Source organism: Grampus griseus (assembly GCF_964374135.1).
Source record: "Grampus griseus genome assembly, chromosome: 5".
Lineage (NCBI taxonomy): Eukaryota > Metazoa > Chordata > Mammalia > Artiodactyla > Delphinidae > Grampus > Grampus griseus.
The window spans coordinates 75,916,581-75,935,195 of NC_138998.1; the positions used below are offsets into that span (position 1 = coordinate 75,916,581).

At 40.5% G+C, this 18,615-nt stretch overlaps 1 protein-coding gene across 2 annotated transcripts in view; it reads right to left on the reverse strand.

Annotated features, from left to right (window-relative positions):
- PARP14 (poly(ADP-ribose) polymerase family member 14) overlaps window positions 1-18,615 on the reverse strand; it is a gene marked incomplete at its 5' end in the record, with an annotated part of 48,658 nt that overhangs the window by 22,117 nt on the left and 7,926 nt on the right. For both annotated transcript variants that reach the window (XM_082654411.1, XM_082654412.1), the window contains 6 exons: window positions 296-374; window positions 3,175-3,396; window positions 3,934-4,170; window positions 6,224-8,445; window positions 14,021-14,257; window positions 17,033-17,272. In XM_082654411.1, the coding sequence (XP_082510537.1) occupies window positions 296-374; window positions 3,175-3,396; window positions 3,934-4,170; window positions 6,224-8,445; window positions 14,021-14,257; window positions 17,033-17,272 (3,237 nt within the window). The remainder of the gene's footprint in view (window positions 1-295; window positions 375-3,174; window positions 3,397-3,933; window positions 4,171-6,223; window positions 8,446-14,020; window positions 14,258-17,032; window positions 17,273-18,615) is intronic.

Below are 18,615 nucleotides of genomic sequence, written 5' to 3' on the forward strand. Positions count from 1 at the left end.
TAAATGTGTCTATTTCTGAAAACACTTATCACATCATCCTTAGAAAATAGTAGCCTCATCATCACCACTTAAAGACCCATTGTACAGATTATATAATCTGGCCTGCCTACTCTTTCACCCCAGATCACATAAACATGGCCAGTGTCTTGCATGCTCAGGTGTGTAGAGTATAATTTATTATCTTCTTTATCACAAATTGTTTTTTTTATAAAAATTATCCTATCATTTTTCACTTAACACTGAATACTTATTTAGCAACTAAAAATAATTTCTCTATTTAAAAGCTTTATTGAACCTTGTGTATCTTCAGCCTTGGGAACTTGGTCACTGATGAAATTTCCATTAGCCCTTCTGGCAAATTCATCTGAGAATGCCTAGAAATACAAAGACAGTTTTAATCACTACAGTTCTCTGTAGATGAATGAATTTGATTCATCAGACCTTCTGATCCTACGTGCACAAATATTTAGGAGAGAACAATTCTCAGAGTATCATGTATTTTCATTATAGATTTTTACGTTATGAAAAATTCAGAAATTCTATTTCTGTAAATACAAACTATGAAAACTATCAAAGATGTGAACAAAAATATAACTACAATACTATTTGTAATTGAGAAAAAAATAAACAGTTTAAAAATCCAACAGGGAAATGGTTAAATAAATTTTAGTATGTCCATATGTTGGAGTATTTATCAGCCATTAAAAATTATGTTTTCAAAGAATAGTTAATGGAATAGGGAAATGCTTATTTCATACTATTAAATGAAAAAAGAATGATACTAAATTACATTATATAATACCACGTTTAAAAGTCCACATATATAAAAGAAGACTAAGATGAAATACAACTAAAAGAATTTATGCATTTTTTTATTGTTTAAAGTTTCTACAATGAACATGTATTACTTTCATAATCAGTAAAAGTAAATACTTTGTTGTTGTTAAAACTACAGTGTTAAGAGAAAGACAATCACAAGGACCCAAACACTTCAGTTTTTAACTTCTTATTTGTACCAGGAGAGAAACAGCTAGGGGAGTAGTGTTTTTGGAGCAAGAGGCTGGAATTCCATTTCTTTGCCTGGTTAGTGACACCCCAAAATCATCACTTTCTTCCTCCTTGTAAACAAGCAACAGGAAATTTTGTTGGAAAAAAAACAAGTAACATCTTGGCTAAAAGGCTGATACAATAATGGGAGAAGGACCAGGAGAGACTACAGAGCCAGGGTTCTCCAGGCACCAGGCACGTGATCTACAGGTGTAAAGGTGGACAGGTGTAAAGCTGGACTGGTTTGACTCTGGAGAACTAGAGAGGAGCTGCCATTTGGCCACAGCGAACTGTTCAGGCAGAAATCCATGTCCAAGGTGCCAGAATTTTTGAATTTTTAGGTCCCAGTGGACATCTGGAGTTTTATGTGACAAGTTTGATTCTTAAATGCCAGCAACTGATTCAAATTTTTTAAAAATAGCCCAAATAAAGCACATCTAAAGGCTATGTTCCGACCATAGGCTGCTGGTGCAACCTCTGTTACAGTCTCCACCTATAAATATTTCAATAAGTTTTGCTGATTTTTGTGAAAATATGACCAAAGCTTAACTGTCTTTAAAAGTCTTAAGAGAAAAATTGTCACAGCCACGTATGGAGAATCAGTACTATTTCCGATGGCAATAAAGATGTCTGTATAGACTAATCCCTTTACAAAATACTTGCAGAATTTGAATCTTTAGGAAAGATAACAAAGGCTGACGATGCACAGAAAGAGTGAGATTCGAGGGTTCAGATTCATGTCACAGGACTCACTTCCCTACAATGAACTCAGCCATTCATTCAAAAACTCTCAGCACTTCATGTCTCTAGTTCATTTTATGTGTATAAATCTTAGCTCCCAAAGTAATTATGATTTATAGGAGGGAGAGTACATGCAACATACCCATTCTGTAATCCACATCACTTTGTACAATGCAAGTCATAGGGAGGTTGTTCACAAAGCATTTATTGACTAGAAATGACTGTAGTTATGCAGGCCAACTAAATGGACCACATATTTTGCCCAGGTGGTTTAGCTGTCTGATTAGAATTTAGATTTGTTTGCTTCCAAAGTATTTAAAGGTAGTGTCTAGATCCAGAAAAAAAATTAAGTATGACCTAAAAATTCAGTTAGTCCAATGATCTATGGACATCTCTTGGGTTGCTAGCCTTAATCTGTTTAATTCTTGCATTATCATGGAACTTTTCAAACAATTAATATCATCTACTCTCCTGGACTCTAAGGACTTGCAGGGCAGGAATAATGGCCTCATATTAAATGCCTCTTGTTCCCCCATAATGCTGAGTCCAGAGGCTTACTCACAGCTGGTGTTCAGCAAACGTGAGCTGGTTGATGGACTCTCTGTGACCAAAGATGGTTCTGGTATTTCTGGTCTCAACCGTCTTACTCCTATGGGGATGTGCTGAGCCTTCAGTTGTATCTTATTCTGACATTCTCCTATTTGTAGGACCACAACTGACCTTTTATATTATGTATTAAAATTTCTATGTTCATATGGAAGGAAATTCTATAGATTAGAAGAGGCTTAAGGGATATGTCAACTCCATTGCAATATTTGGGCCTTATTTGGATTCTGATTGAAACCAACAAGCTATAAAAACAAAATAAAATACTTATGAAACAGTTGGAAATGTGAACACTGACATGATAATTGATGAAATAAAGGAATGACTGCCAATTTCTTTTAGGTGTGAAACAGTATTGTACTTAGATTACTTTTGAAAAAGAATCCTAATGTCTAAAACAAATACTGAATTGTTTATGGGTAAAAGGTATATATGGGATCTGCTTCAAAAACAGTATGGGAGGAAGGGAAATAAATGGAGATAGAGATGAAACATACTGGGCATAGGTTGATAACTATGAAGCTGAAGGATGGGTACAAGGGATTTCATTATACTATTTGGTTTACTTTTGCATATGTTTCAAATTTTTCTTAATAAGAAGTCAAATTTTTTTCTATATCCAAAAATGTGCTTGAAATTTGCCGTGCTGCAACTAGTCCACACTACTCTTTTACTTTCCTGTATGAAAATACATGAAAGAAACAACCTATCAGACCAAGAAGATACTTGAACACGTTAGGGCTCAGTTGCCAAAATAACGAGTAATGAGAAAGACTGTACCTGAATATTTCCATGATCACTTGGGTGCAACAGAAAGCAAACCTCTTGTAAAGTTGTGGGTTGATTCCTGCTACTGAATTTGAACACTTCTGAGGTGATTAATTCAGCAAAAATGTTTTTAGGAAACCCCAGATTTCCTGTTCCTATTGCTGGAAATGCAATTGAGTTTAAGGACAAACTCTCAGTGATTTCCAAACATTCTCTGATTATGTTTTCCATGATCTGAAAAGCACAAAGCACATTCTTATACATTTTGCCTGGAAATCAGAGTTCGAACAAAAAGAACAAGAATTTAGCAACTCTGTGATCTCTCTCTACTCCTTTTTCCTTTCAACAAAAGGCAGGTTAAGGGCAGTCAGAAGGGGAAAGGAAAACAGAGGAGTAAAAAAGGAAAAGTAAAGAAGAATGTGTGAGACCCTCCAAAAAGATTCAAACTCACTCAGCAATGAAGGAAAGAAGCAAAGCAGCTACTGTTCTGTTCCTTCAGTCTCTTCCACTCTTCATGCCCTCACTTTTCCTTCCTCACTAAAGAGTGCTATCTTCAATAATTCTTCCCCGAGTCCCAGCAATGGTTGAGAACTGTAATCAATTTCTATTATTAACTGGTCCTTGGGAGAAGTCAGCTACAGCTGAAAGAAATGGCTATGAGAATGTGCTGTTATTACAGAACAGACACAGCCAGGGTTCAAGCTACATTCTACTGAAAGGAGAGTCCAAAGGGCTACTTAATTTCCTGGAGAATTTAAAACCAGGTCCCACCTTGCGTGAAGATGTGCTGTCATTTGTCCAGTCCGGAGCCACCACGTGAAGCACACGGTGGCAGTGCAGATTGCAACCACTGGTTTGGATAACTGTGCCGACCCCAACAGCCACCACTTGTCCAGCTGTCTTCAGCTCCTCCTGGAGCTTTTGTCCCGCTTTTTCCAAGAGGGCCTTGGAAAGGGGCCCTCTATTGAGCTCAAGATCCGACGAAATGGAGTTGACAACCACATCGGTCTTAAAGACAAAACCAACAATTTGTTTCAAATTGTAAGAAAAAGCATTCATCAAGGATTACTGTATTTGAGCCCCCGGGCTTGGCACAATGGGGGACAACTAAGATGATTAAGTTTTCAGAGATTGAAATACCACCCCAAAAGAGAGTGTTATTAGATACTTATTTAAATAACACTCTAGGACAAAAGAGAGCTGTCAAAGAGCAATACATAAATGGTATGGGATCACCAAAGGAGTCCAGAGGAAGTGCCTTCAGAGGCTAGTAAAGACACTATGAGCGATGTGGTGTCTGAGAAGTGGGAATAGTTGCAGCAGGCAGAGATGGGGAAGGGGCAACAGCATGGACAGAAGCATGGCAGGTTGTGAGCGGCAAGGAGATCAGTTTGACCTGATAGAGAGCTTCTGCAGCAAAATGGTGCCAGCCAGGCTAGAAATGTTACTCTGAGCACAGACTACAGAAGGCCTCGAGTGCCAAGCCAACTGGACTTCCCAGCAGCAGTGAAGAGCCATGGGAGCTTTTTCAGCAGGACAGTTAATGTGAGCAGATTAATCAGGCTTGACTAAGACACCAAGAGAAGACAGGAGAGGGACTGTGACCAAGTGATTGTCAAAGCTGCCCCACGTGGGTCACTGAGGAGTAATGCAGAGCAGGTCTTGGCTTCAGAGGGCACACACCTATGGAAGTGAAAGGCACGGAAGGAATGTCTTACTACTCAGCGTTCAAGGTGAATGAGGATTGGAACTCAATCCAATTACTGACCCTTGGCCAAAAGAGATTTTTGTTTATTTGCTTGTTCTTTTCAATGAGAAACAAAATTATTTTTAATATTTTGAAATAGAGCAATGCACATTCCAACCCTAGCTCCATCAGTTGTTAAATGTGGGATTTGGGCAAATTATTTAACCCCTCTAAATCTCATTCCTTCATCTGTGAAATGAGAATAATAATAATCCTGGAATCTGCCTCATGGCACTGAATAAGAAGATGCATGTCAAGCACTTAGTAGAGTGCCTGGCTCATAGTAAACAGTGTTAGCTATTATTCTTGTAATTATGATTTAAGCTTACTGTAAGTAGAGATCTAATTTTTTACAATCTCTTTCCATATTTTAAACAAAATGAAAAATATTTTAAACCAAGTAACAACTTGAACAAAACAGGAGGATGACCCACAGGATGGGAGAAAATATTTGCAAATCATATATCTGTTAAAGGACCTGTATCCAGAATATATAAAGAACTCTTAAAATTCAATAATAAAAAGGTAACTCAATTTTAAAGTAAGCAAAGGATGTGAATAGACTTTTCTCCAAATAAATATGCAAATGGCCTTCCCTAAGCATCCCTGCCCCAGGACTGCCCATATTCGCCCAGCTCAGAAAGTTAACACCTGGCACAGCAGGGGGCTTCCAGGACTGTTTGGATTAGTTAGAACCTGTGTTGAAAAGGTTGCTAAGTACCTTTTTAAAGTATTTTTAAATACTTTAAATGCTAAGTATTTTTAAAAAACATGTCACCCCCTGGCAGAGCTATAAGAATTGTCCCCACATAATACCCAGACCTTCCCCAGGTCACTTTCTACCTTCCTCCCTACATTTTCTTAATGGTGTTGGGAGCTGATGGTCCCTCAAACTCAGAACCCTCTGGTTCAGTTCCGCTGATAAGATTACTGTCTTCCGTCCCCGTGTTATGCTCTAATTTTTCTGCATCTGCTATCAGTGAATGTGACAGGAAATTAACCTTAGATTTGCCAAAATATGACAGGTGTAAGAGCACTGAAAAAGCATAGAGAGCCTCGTAAATGTTAGGTATTATTGTGGATTTTCACACTTACTGGAAACTAGTGATCGGAACATGCTATCAGCTCCCCCGGGTAATTGGCCAATCTCAATTAGTGAATGCCTTGGTGAAGTAGCCCAATTTTCTAAGGAAACCTGTTTCAAGGCAGGGATGGAGGGCATGGGATTCTCCCCTTGATCTTAATCTCCCTTGAGCAACAGGCTAACTGGAGTCCCAGCACGCTGGTGGGTGTTCTGAAAACAGGGGCACTCACTGTAGCACTCTGCACATCTCCTTCCACCAACAGGATCCTCAGGCCTTCTGGGGACACCAGACTTGCTCCTTTTCCATGATCTTTTCTCAAGTTGGGCTGGACTGCTGCTGGTAAACTGGGCAGGGAAGTAACATCAGGCAGGGTGTCTTTAAATATAATTTTTGCACTTTCAGCAAAGGCCTCAACAGTCTTCTCAGCTATATCCACAAGGTAAACCTCTTTCAAGCTGCATCCATCCTGTTTACACTGGAACCATTCCTTGATCGCCAAAATAATGGGCTGCACACACTGGGGTAGGGGAAAGCCGAAGGCTCTGGAACTAATAGCAGGGATGGCTATGGATCGGTACTTGTGTTTTACAGCCAAATGGAGACTTTCTTTTACAACAGTCTTTAACTGCCACACACATTTCTGGGCATCATCACTCTTCCACTGGGGCCCTACTGCGTGGATCACGTGGTGGTACGGGAGCTTTCCTGCTTTCGAGACGACGGCACAGGCAGGTAAGATCCTGGCCTGTCTTGTCTTCATTATCCGGTCACAGTCTTCTTGGAGCTCAGGGCCAGCTGCTTTTAAAAGAGCAGCCGCCAAGCCCCCCTTGAGCTTGAGTTCCTCGTTGGCCGCGTTCACCACCACCTCGACGGGGAACTGGGTCAAGTCTCCTTGCTGCACAATCAGCGAGACTCCAGGGGCTAAATCTGTCTGAAACAAGCACCTCTGCCCACCATCCTTCTGTAGTTCAATAAAACAACCAAATAACCTTCTGACCTCACTTTTATAATACCGTGCTTTATCCTGGAAGAACTGACTGGCTCCTGGCTTATCAATATGGAAGCTTTTAACGCAGACCAAATCCCAGGCTTGCGTGACAATGTTCTTTCCCTCCAGGACTTTGGTCTTTGGGCCAGTTAGTAAAATGCCTTTTCGCTTGTTCTCAGGATTAAAAATTACCTGAACATTCATCTTCTTTATCTTTTGCCACAGTAGCTTTTCTGCCCTTAAGTAATCAATAACTAAGGAAGGCTTTACTTCAATCAATTTCTCTATTTTTGTGTGTTTTTCCAGGAAGTCAAAAAGCAAGTCATAGATTTCATTTACTTCTCTCACACAGCCTGTGATGATGACCTGGGCTGTGGTTGCTGAAGTTACCTCATGGATTATTACAGTCTTTGAGGAGGAATTGTGTTTCTTATGCAAATTGCAAATGAGCCATTTCCATTTCTTACTGTTAAGAACTTCCCTGTCTTCAATGTCAATGCACTTATATTTTAAGGCTCTGACCATTTGCTTTGCAGCTTCTAACAGGACTTCAGAAAAAGCACCAGTTAAGAGAACAGTTGTGCCCTCTAGCTCATAAACTGCAAGAATGTTCTGTGCTATAAAGAGAGACTTAGAGAATTCTGCACAGTCAACCTGTTGCAGAAACTGAAAAACCTCTGGGCAAACATGAATGTTTCTCTGAGCCATGGTGTATACCTTTTCCTGGATTTCACACTTTACTTTATACACATCTGCAGGGAGTCCTTTGAAGTACATGTGTTGAGAGGCTTCATCATAAAAAATCTCCACCTCTGGGCACTCCGTGTGGAGATACTCCAGTACACCGCTGTGCAACAGAAGTGAATACCTTCCTGGAGAAATGGCCAGTTTTTGCTTCAGACTTTGCTCTTCTCTTCTCATTTCTAGAATGGTGCTTTCTATTAAGTCCTTGATCTGTGGCTCAATGTTCTGTACATCCTCTGATTTCCCCACTAAGGTTGCAATTCCTGTTAGTGCATCAAACTCAATCAAAATCCTATCATCTTCTAAATTGTCTTTTATGATGTCCCATACTTTTGAATCCACTTTAAATGAGGTCACTGTATACTTAGACCGGATACCAGAGAATACTGTAGAAGCATCTTGTTGCCAGGTCTTGATTCTTGGTCTTCCTTGACTGACTAAGGTAGCTGCAGGTCTGATGATCACTTCACTGCCAAGCTGGCACAATGTTAGCTCACAGTGACAATGTCTCATTTCATCATTTATCTTGTCAATCAGGTGATTCTTCTTCTGCAAGAACTTCCATAAGGAAAGATCCAGTGATTCTCTGAATGGCGCTGGAAGCTTGATCAGAGGCTTCTCCTGTCCATACAGGGCTGTGCCCAAAGAAGTATAGTACGGGAACACAGAGAGCGGCATATTATTGAGGTCAAGTTTCTTGGTCATGATGGTGTCTAACACTTAAAGGAAAGAAATTAAGTAATCTCAGTGTAATATGTTTCAGATGAAAAAACAAGCAAACAAGCTTTCCTATTCTAGAGAAAAAAAAATCCTAATGTTTGTAGAACTTTGATGTTACATGCTATTAAAAAGCAGCACTACTCCCAGAGTGCTCAAATATAAACTGATACGTATTAACACTGCACAGGGATTCCTTATTTCATGGAATAATTACTTTCCAGCCAAGAACACTCTATGTTGAAATTCTGTTAAATAAATTCTATTTTTCTGTTTTTCTGATAACACTGATATATCACCACCAGGTTAAGAAAGACAGAAGAGGGACTTCTCTGGTGGCGCAGTGGTTGAGAATCCGCCTGCCAATGCAGGGGACACGGGTTTGAGCCCCGGTCCGGGAAGATCCCACAGGCAGCAGAGCAACTAAGCCCGTGCGCTACAACTACTGAGCCTGCGCTCTAGAGCCCGCGAGCCACACTACTGATCCCTTGTGCAACAACTACTGAAGCCCACGCACCTAGAGCCCACGCTCCACAACAAGAGAAGCCACCGCAATGAGAAGACTGCGCACGGCAACGAAGAGTAGCCCCTGCTCGCTGCAACTAGAGAAAGCCCATGTGCAGCAACAAAGACCTGATGCAGCCAAAAATAAATAAATAAATAAATTTATTTAGACATTTCTCCAAAGAAGATATACAAATTGCCAACAAACGCATGAAAGAATGCTCAACATCATTAATCATTAGAGAAATGCAAATCAAAACTACAATGAGGTATCATCTCACACCAGTCAGAATGGCCATCATCAAAAAATCTACAAACAGTAAATGCTGGAGAGGGTGTGGAGAAAAGGGAACACTCTTGCACTGCTGGTGGGAATGTGAATTGGTACAGCCACTATGGAGAACAGTATGGAGGTTCCTTAAGAAACTACAAATAGAACTACCATATGACCCACCAATCCCACTACTGGGCATATACCCTGAGAAAACCATGATTCAAAAAGAGTCATGTACCAGAATGTTCATTGCAGCTCTATTTACAATAGCCCGGAGATGGAAACAACCTAAGTGCCCATCATCGGATGAATGGATAAAGAATATGTGGCACATATATACAATGGAATATTACTCAGCCATAAAAAGAAACGAAACTGAGTTATTTGTAGTGAGGTGGATGGACCCAGAGTCTGTCATACAGAGTGAAGTAAGTCAGAAAGAGAAAGACAAATACCGTATGTTAACACATATATATGGAATCTAAGAAAAAAAAATGTCATGAAGAACCTAGGGGTAAGACGAGAATAAAGACACAGGCCTACTAGAGAACGGACTTGAGGATATGGGGAGGGGGAAGGGTAAACTGTGACAAAGTGAGAGAGTGGCATGGACATATATACACTACCAAACGTAAAATAGATAGCTAGTGGGAAGCAGCCGCATAGCACAGGGAGATCAGCTCGGTGCTTTGTGACCACCTAGAGGGGTGGGATAGGGAGGGTCGGGGGGAGGGAGACGCAAGAGGGAAGAGATATGGGGATATATGTATATGTATAACTGATTCACTTTGTTATAAAGCAGAAACTAACACACCACTGTAAAGCAATTATACTCCAATAAAGATGTTAAAAATAAATAAATAAATAAGTAAAATAAAAAATAAAAAAATAGTGGTGAAATGCAAAAAACAAAAAAAAAAAAAAAAGAGAGAGAGAGAAGAGTTTGGTCACCAGCAAGGGGATAATGTTTGCTCCAGTGTGAAGAATACTTTCCAGCTCAAAGCAAAGCTAATCTAAGAATCATGTTATTTATTTCTTCTTGTACAGTTGCACAGTTTTAGATTTCATAGATGACTTAGATTCTGTTAATACTTCTGAGAGGAGGAGCATAATAATAATTATAACAGCTTACTACGTGTCAGACAATATTCTAAGTGGTTTACATATATTTAATGCTCACAACAAACCTCTGAGGTAGAGACACGATTATTATCATCCCTTTTTACAATTGATAGAACTGAAGCTAGGAAATGTTAGGTAACTCGAATAGGGTCACACAGACTGTAAAGATCTGAGCTAAGATTCAAGCCAGTGTCTGTCTAACCCCAAAGCCCATGCTCTTGCCCCTGTTCCAAGGGTTCCAAACAAAGAGCATCCTCACAGTCATCGGAGAGCCCAGCCCCAGAGACTCTGATTCAATAAGTCCTGTACATATCTTGTCCCTGCTCTAATCCCCTTTCTGCCACATTTACTATGACAGTCCCTGTGTGTGTGTAGGGGTACTCTTCTCCCCCAAACCCCTCCTCACTTTGTGTTAGTTATTAGACAGCTACAAGGGGTCTAAGCAGGAAGGGAATTAGAATGAACTCCAGTAACAACTTGGATTAAAACAGCATCTTGTGAAAAGATGTTAAAAATAACTTCACCTTGTGCACGATTGGCTCCTAGGCCTGGAGCCAGACCTAATGAAAAAAAAGTGGCCTTCAGAGGCCCAGACTCATGGCTTCAACTTCCCACCATGGCCTGGAACAGATTCTGAGTACCAGTGAGTACCACCATGTGCCAAGCACTCTGCAGGTACAATTTAATTTGATCCTCACAACATTCCTCTGAGGTAAGTAGTAATGTGAGCCCTCTATTACAGACGGAAAACAGAGGCTTTGGTGGGTTAAAGTAACTTCCCCAAGATCACAAAGCTAGTAAGCACCAAAGCCAGGCATTTGGACTCAGGTCTGTCTGACCCAAGAACCATCACAGATATCACCTTAAAGTGGCTTAAGCTCTCCATCCTGTTTTCCTCCTCTGTTAAAAAAAAAACAAAAAACAAAAAACTATATAACTGTGCAGGTTCTTAGGAGGATTCAGTGATGAGATACCATGGCAGAAAACACAGCAAAAGATCTCATGTAGGGACTTCCCTGGTGGTCTAGTGGATAGGACACTGCACTCCCAATGCTCCCTGGTCAGGGAACTAGATCCCACATGCGTGCCGCAACTAAGAGTTCGCATGCCGCTACTCAAGATCCCGAATGACGCAACTAAGACCCAGCACAGCCAAATAAATAAATAAATAAAATATTTTTTTAAAAAAAGTTCTCATGTACAACAAGCATTCGATAAGAGTTCCCTTCCTGGGGCTTCCCTGGTGGTGCAGTGGTTGAGAATCTGCCTGCTAACGCAGGGGACACGGGTTCGAGCCCTGGTCTGGGAAGATCCCACATGCCGCGGAGCAACTGGGCCCGTGAGCCACAAGTACTGAGCCTGCGCGTCTGGAGCCTGTGCTCCGCAACAAGAGAGGCTGTCCGGGATAGTGAGAGGGCCGCGCACCGCGATGAAGAGTGGCCCCCACTTGCCACAACTAGAGAAAGCCCTCGCACAGAAACGAAGACCCAACACAGCAAAAATAAATAAATTAATAAACTCCTACCCCCAACATCTTCTTTAAAAAAAACATAAAAAACAAAAAAAAAAAAAAAAAAAAGAGTTCCCTTCCTTAAGATTTTGTGAATTGGATTCTGTGAAGTTGAACAAAATAATTTCAGAGTAAACTGCCTAACTTATTCCTCTCAAATGATCTATATAAAGTACAATATTGCTAAATAAATTCTGTTTTTAATTCAGCTTTATCTACAGTTTGCCTCATTATTAACTCATTGTAAGTGGTGAAATATCCTACAAGAAAAATTAATGTTATAGATGTACAGGAGATTGGGGGAAAGTGGAGAAGTTAAGAGCACAGATTATGGGGCCAGACTACCCAGGTTCAAATCCTGGCTCTGTCACTTACTAGCTGTGTAACCTTGGTCAAGTTATTGGCCCTTCCGGTGCCTCAGTTTCTTCATTTGTAAAACAGGGATTACAATAATAGCAACGCCCATAAAGCAGTGTCTGAGAATGCACTTGGTAGCACCCTGCAGAGCTGTGCAAGTGTAAGTCATATTCATAAGAAGACACAGCCAGAGAGAGAAAGGGAAAATCAGACACAGTGTATCTCAGACACAGAGAACAGGGAATGAGTGAGTTTTGAGGAGAAGGTGTGGTCAACATAGTCAGATGGTGCAAAGAGGTCAGGGCAAAGAGCAACTTTTGAGAGTGCCCTACGAGTGTGGCTCTAGCATAAAATAAACCTGAATAAAATAGCTCCTATCATTATTCATACATATGTAACATAGACATTCTGAGGACACACCCAACTGCCCCATGCCCTCAAGATGATCGAAAGCCCCATAGTTGTCAACTCCCATCATAAGCTGGGAGGTTAACTTCTAGAGTAACAGTTCTATGTAGCTCTCCCCCTGGGCCCAAGGTAAATTTCCCTGAGAGAGATTTAAAGAACACGCAACAGAAGCTCATCTTTCATCCCTCTGCCCAAGGAACGCTAGGTCTCTCATTCCATTTTAATCCAAACCATACCTTCACCACAATTTCCCCAACTCATAACAGCTGAAAGGAGGTTCCTCCAAGTACCCCTATGAAACAGTTTACTTTAAGTGAGTGGCATTCCACATGATCCTATCTCATCCTCCCTCAGTTGATCCCAAGCACAACGTTCCTTCTTTCCCTAAGAAGTCCGGCTCTCTAATTCCTACTCCTCAGCCTTGACCTCTGAACATCAGTGGAATCTCCAAGCTGACCTTGCACATGCCTCAGAGAACTGGCAATCTATGTCTACGAATCCCTCAGAAACATTTCCCTAAGGTTCAGCTGGGCAAGGTTTTCACAGGGTCATTGCAAAGAACAATCCAGCAGGCGTCCACTGATCATGTGAAACCACCCCTATTAGTTTCTGAATGATGACACTGACAAGTGAAGCAGGAACTGAAGATACTTTATAGGAACTGTGTGTTTCTGAGTATTTCTTTACCTAATCTTGTTGAAGTTAACTTGAGAATTTCTACCAAATGTATAGCTAAAACAGAGATCACTTCTTTAAATACGGTATCTCAAAGACTCTAAGAATTATATATTTTTCAGTCTGTCACAAGTACAGACCCATGAGAGAATCTCCTCATATCTTTCAAAAACTTGACATTACTTCTCTAAAGTTTTGAATCACTGGATTCACTTAGCATGATATACCAGACGTACGGGATTGCTACTTGGATTTCCAAAAATATATATGGAGGGACTTCCCTGGTGATCCAGTGGTTAAGAATCTGCCTTCCAGTGCAGGGGACATGGGTTCGATCCCTGGTCGGGGAACTAAGATCCCACATGCCACAGGGCAACTAAGCCCACGTGCTGCAACTACTGAGCACACGAGCCACAACTAGAGAGCCTGTGTGCCGCAACTACAGAGCCCACACACTCTGGAGCCCACTCGCCACAACTAGAGAGAAGCCCGCACGCCTCAACTACTGAGCCAGCGCACCACAACAAAGGTCCCGTGTGCCGCAACTAAGACCCGACACAGCTCAAAATAAAATAAATGAATAAATAAATTTTAAAAACAAAAAAAACAAAAATATATACAGATAAAAATAAAATACATCAGAATTCAACTGTTAACTGTTAAGATCTATTAAAATGGTTTTAATTATGCTAGGTAAGGTTTACAAAATTAGGCTAATAGGTATTACCTTTTCTGTCGAAAAATTCAATCAGTGCTGAACTCTCGTCAGGAAAACATTCAATGCTGGCCACTCTTCCCCCTCCGTTACGAGGATTTTCAAATAAACATTTCAAATCATGGTCATCAACACCAGGTGGCAGGTTTTCAACTCGGACTGTTTTTGTCACTTCCAGAAGTCTTGCAGAAAGCTGAAGTTCTTTCACTGAATGGTGCTTGACACATTCATCAACAAATTTCAGGGCATCTACAAACCATAATCAATTAATCAATCAATCAAAAATTATGATTATATCTTTATATTATATAGAAGAAACTGAATATTAATTGAGATAAAGGAGGGAGGCTAAGCACCCAATTTTTAAATGCAAGATTTTAATTCCCACATGAGAATCTACATGCCTAAAGCTTCCAGTCTCTGAACAGCAATGCACATAGGAACGTGTTACCTGGACTGCTGACACTGAGTCGTGTGCCTGCCTCTAGTCACAGCCCCTTCCACCCCTCCTTGACATCACCACCTGAATGCACTCTCTACAATACAAATCTCCTCATTTCACTCCTTCCTCGGCTCCCCATTACCTGCAGGCATGAGTTCAAGCTCCTTGGCTAGGCTTACAATGCCCTTGGCTATCTGACTTCAAACTAATTTCTAAATGTCACCTCTTGTTATTACCGACCATTCATTTTATTTTCCACACTGCCACAAAACCCAGTGATTATTTTGAAAACTACATTCTCTTTTGCCTTTGTATATACAATTTCCTCTGTCTAAAGCGCCCTTCTCCAATTTTTTTACCCTGGTCCTGTTCCTCCTTCCAGACTCAGCCCAATTATCTCTTTCAAATTAATAAATATTGACGGTGAGCCCATGATGTAACAGGCTCCGGGCTAGGATCCGGGGATAGAGGGGATGGATATAACAGCTCCTTGAAAGTTCACCATCCAGGAGGGAGGAAGTCTTGAAAGCAAACAAATGGCCTATTTGGGGATCAAATGAGGTGGGAAGATTAATACTGGGAATCAGACAAGGATTCCCAGAGTAAGTAGTCACTGATCTGAGGATCAGTGAAGGATGAAGAAGAGTTTACCGGGTATTTAAGGGGAGGAAACATTTCAGGCAGAGGGACCAGCAGGGGTGTGTAGCAACACAGCACATCTGAGACCTGATAGCCTGGTACTGCTGGAGTACCAGGCTATCAGGTCTGGTACCTGGTACTGCTGGAGTATAAACTTCAAAGAAAAACCAAGCCACCATTCTTGTGTCCTCTTTCCTCCCATTCCCCACAGCCTGCTGTTCACAGATGAGGGAAGCAGCTTCTCCTCTTGCATCTTCATTGTTCACTTATGAATGGATTTCCTCCCTGCTCCACACAAGTTCCTCAAGAGCAGGAATCAAAAAATTCATCTATGTACCTACAGCAAGACAAGTACCTGGCACGTAGTAGGTATCAAGATTTTTGATCAATGAACAAAAGCAAGTCAACTTAGTTTTACCTTTATAAGAAATAATCATAAATTTGAATAATAGCTCCCTTTATTGAGTCCTTATCATGTCTCAGGTACTATGTTAAGAGCTTTTCAAACACCATCTTATTTGATCCTCACAGAAACTGTATTAGGTAAGTATTATTGTCCCCATTTTATAGATGAGGAAAGTAAAGCACACAGAGGGTAGTAACGTGGTCAACCTCAGATAATTAGTTAAATGGTGGAACTAGAATTTTGACTTCATGACCTGTGCTGGTTGATTAAGATCAACCATTCCACTGCCATGGCCGTGGAATGGTGAGGGCTTGGATTTGGAAAATTTCCTTGACTTCCAGAGATGGCTCTTCCAATCTCAGAAACTGTCCACAGACTCCTCACATAGACCTTAAAGAGCACTAACTTTCTGCATCACATGCACTTACTCATCCCTGCATATGTGACAACCATGAAAGTATTTCCGTAAAATGTTACAAAAAACCCAAACGAACTTTTTAGCCAACCCCACTAAGGAAATATATGGTAAAGGGGTAAGAGAACAAGCTCTATAGAGGTGGGCTGCTTCAGTTCAAATCCAGTTCTTCCAGCTATTAGCATCTCTGTCTCTGATTATCATCTCTGTGTCTCTGTCTCCTCAACTGTAAGATGAGGAATAATAATAATCTCAAAAGGTTGTTGAAAGGAACAAATAAATTAATACATGGAACAAACTTAGCATAGTACCTGACTCATAGTAACACTATATGAGTATCTGCTGTTATTATTACTCTCCAATAAGTCCAGTTTAGTAACACAGATCAATATTTACTCCTCCCAATGAGATAACACATGGGAAAACATTGAGTCCTTTGCTTGGAATCTCTTTAATAACCTGACTTTAGATTTCTGTTTCGGTGTGTTATTTCTGTCTTTCTGTCTGTCTGTCTCTCTCTCTCACGCACACACAAACTCATACAATAAAGTTTGACTTATTAAACATATCAGAGGGACTTCCCTGGTGGTGCAGTGGTTAAGAGTCTGCCTGCCAATGCAGGGGACACGGGTTCGAGCCCTGGTCCAGGAAGATCCCACATGCGGCGGAGCAACTAAGCCCGTACACCACAACTACTGAACCTGCACTCTAGAGACTGCAAGCCACAACTACCGAGCCCTGTGCCACAACTACTGAAGCCTGCGCGCCTAGAGCCCATGCTCTGCAACAAGAGAAGCCACCACAATGAGAAGACCGCGCACAGCAACAAAGAGTAGCCCCCGCTCGCCGCAGCTAGAGAAATCCTGCGCACAGCAACAAAGACCCAACGCAGCCAAATATAAATAAATAAAATGAATAAACTTATTTAAAAAAATCAGAATTTGGTTTCAGAACGAATTTGCTTCTCTTTCAAAATAAGAAAGCATCTATATTAACTTGGAGTCCTCTCTTACTAGCTATTAGAAAGAGTGAAGCTTTCAGAAACGTTCCGTAATTTAGGTGTCCCAAATCCCAAAGTGTAGTGCAAAGTAGGCTGACAAATGGAGCATCTTTTGATCTTACCAGTATATTTTTGAAAGGTAACTACAGCAACATTAAAATCTTGTATTAATTCCACTTTAAAGTCATCATTGGTCAGGCCACTTATGTTCTCCACTAAGAAGATTAGCATCATATCAGTCACATTTGCCTTCAGATTTTCAAATGCAACCAAAGAGGAAATATTTTCACATTCTTTTGGGGCGTCTTCCTTTTTTTCTGATCTGTTGAAAGAGATATTTGCATCTACTTCTTCTGATGCATCTGATTTTAGGGAGACAAAAAGGGTACAAGATGTTATATTTATGTACCATGTTCTTAGCAAAGTAAATTATCATAAGCTAATTACACTGCCCTGTTCCCTTCCTGGTCTCTTGGCTAACTCAAATAAAACATATCTTAGGGGACTTCCCTGGTGATCCAGTGATTAAGAATCCCCCTTCCAATGCAGGGGACATGGGTTCGATCCCTGGGCAGGGAAATAAGATCCCACATGCCGCAGGGGCCGCAACTAGAGTGAAGACCCAACGCAGCCAAATAAAAAAAAACAGATCTTAGAGGACTTTTAGCTTAATATAATTAAAATAAAAAATAGTACTTAATTGTCTATTAATATGATGATGATTATGTTCAATTTTATTACACTCTTTTCTGCCTTGTTTCTCTAAGGAACCTGCCTTGTTTTTCATAGCACTTGACATATATTTCTATCACAGCACCAAATTACAGTTATTGAACCAAGCTACTCCAAAGCAAGGGACATATTTATTCATCTTTGTATGGATGGCATATGGTATATAGTTGAGGCTCAATAAATGTTTGAATTGGAGAATTACTGCTTAGGTCACTGGAGAAGAGCAAGACTATCCCATGCCCATATTTGGGCATCACCTAACACATTATGCTCTGAAAAGCAATAATTTCCTATCACTGGAGAGAAAAAGGATACTTACGGTGAATGACTAAGGAATGCACATGGAAGATAAAATGGCCCAGAGAATTATGGGTATACCTCAAACTTACAGAATAGCAACCACCCAAGCCAGCTTGTTCTGCTTCATCGTTGGCCATAAGTGAGTTACATATACAGTTGACCCTTGAACAACACGGGGAATAGGAGCATCAACCCCCTGCACGGCCAAGTAACTGCGTGTAACTTTGACTTCTCAAAACCTTAACTACTAATAACCCACTGTTGACCAGAAGCCTTACTGATAACATGAACAGTACAGTCGATTAACACATATTTTTGTATGTTATATGTACATCTACATATATTTTATGCATTCATGACATAGCTAATTTTTTCTTAATTTGTTCAACATTTCTACGCTATGCAGTTCATCTGTGAGTTTTTTCAAATTTCCAGAAATTTTTCAAATATATTTATTGAAAAAAATCCACGTATAAGTGGAGCCACGCAGTTCAAAGCCGTGTTGTTCAAGGGTTAACTGTATACAGGAGGTCAGTCTCACTCTGATTGTGCAATGAAGCATAATGAGTATGTTATGATCTTTAGACATTCTGTGAGCAACTATCCAATTAGCACCCTTATGTTCAAGGCACTGGTTGTGTGGAGATGGGTGCATACAAAAAATGCTAGAAAA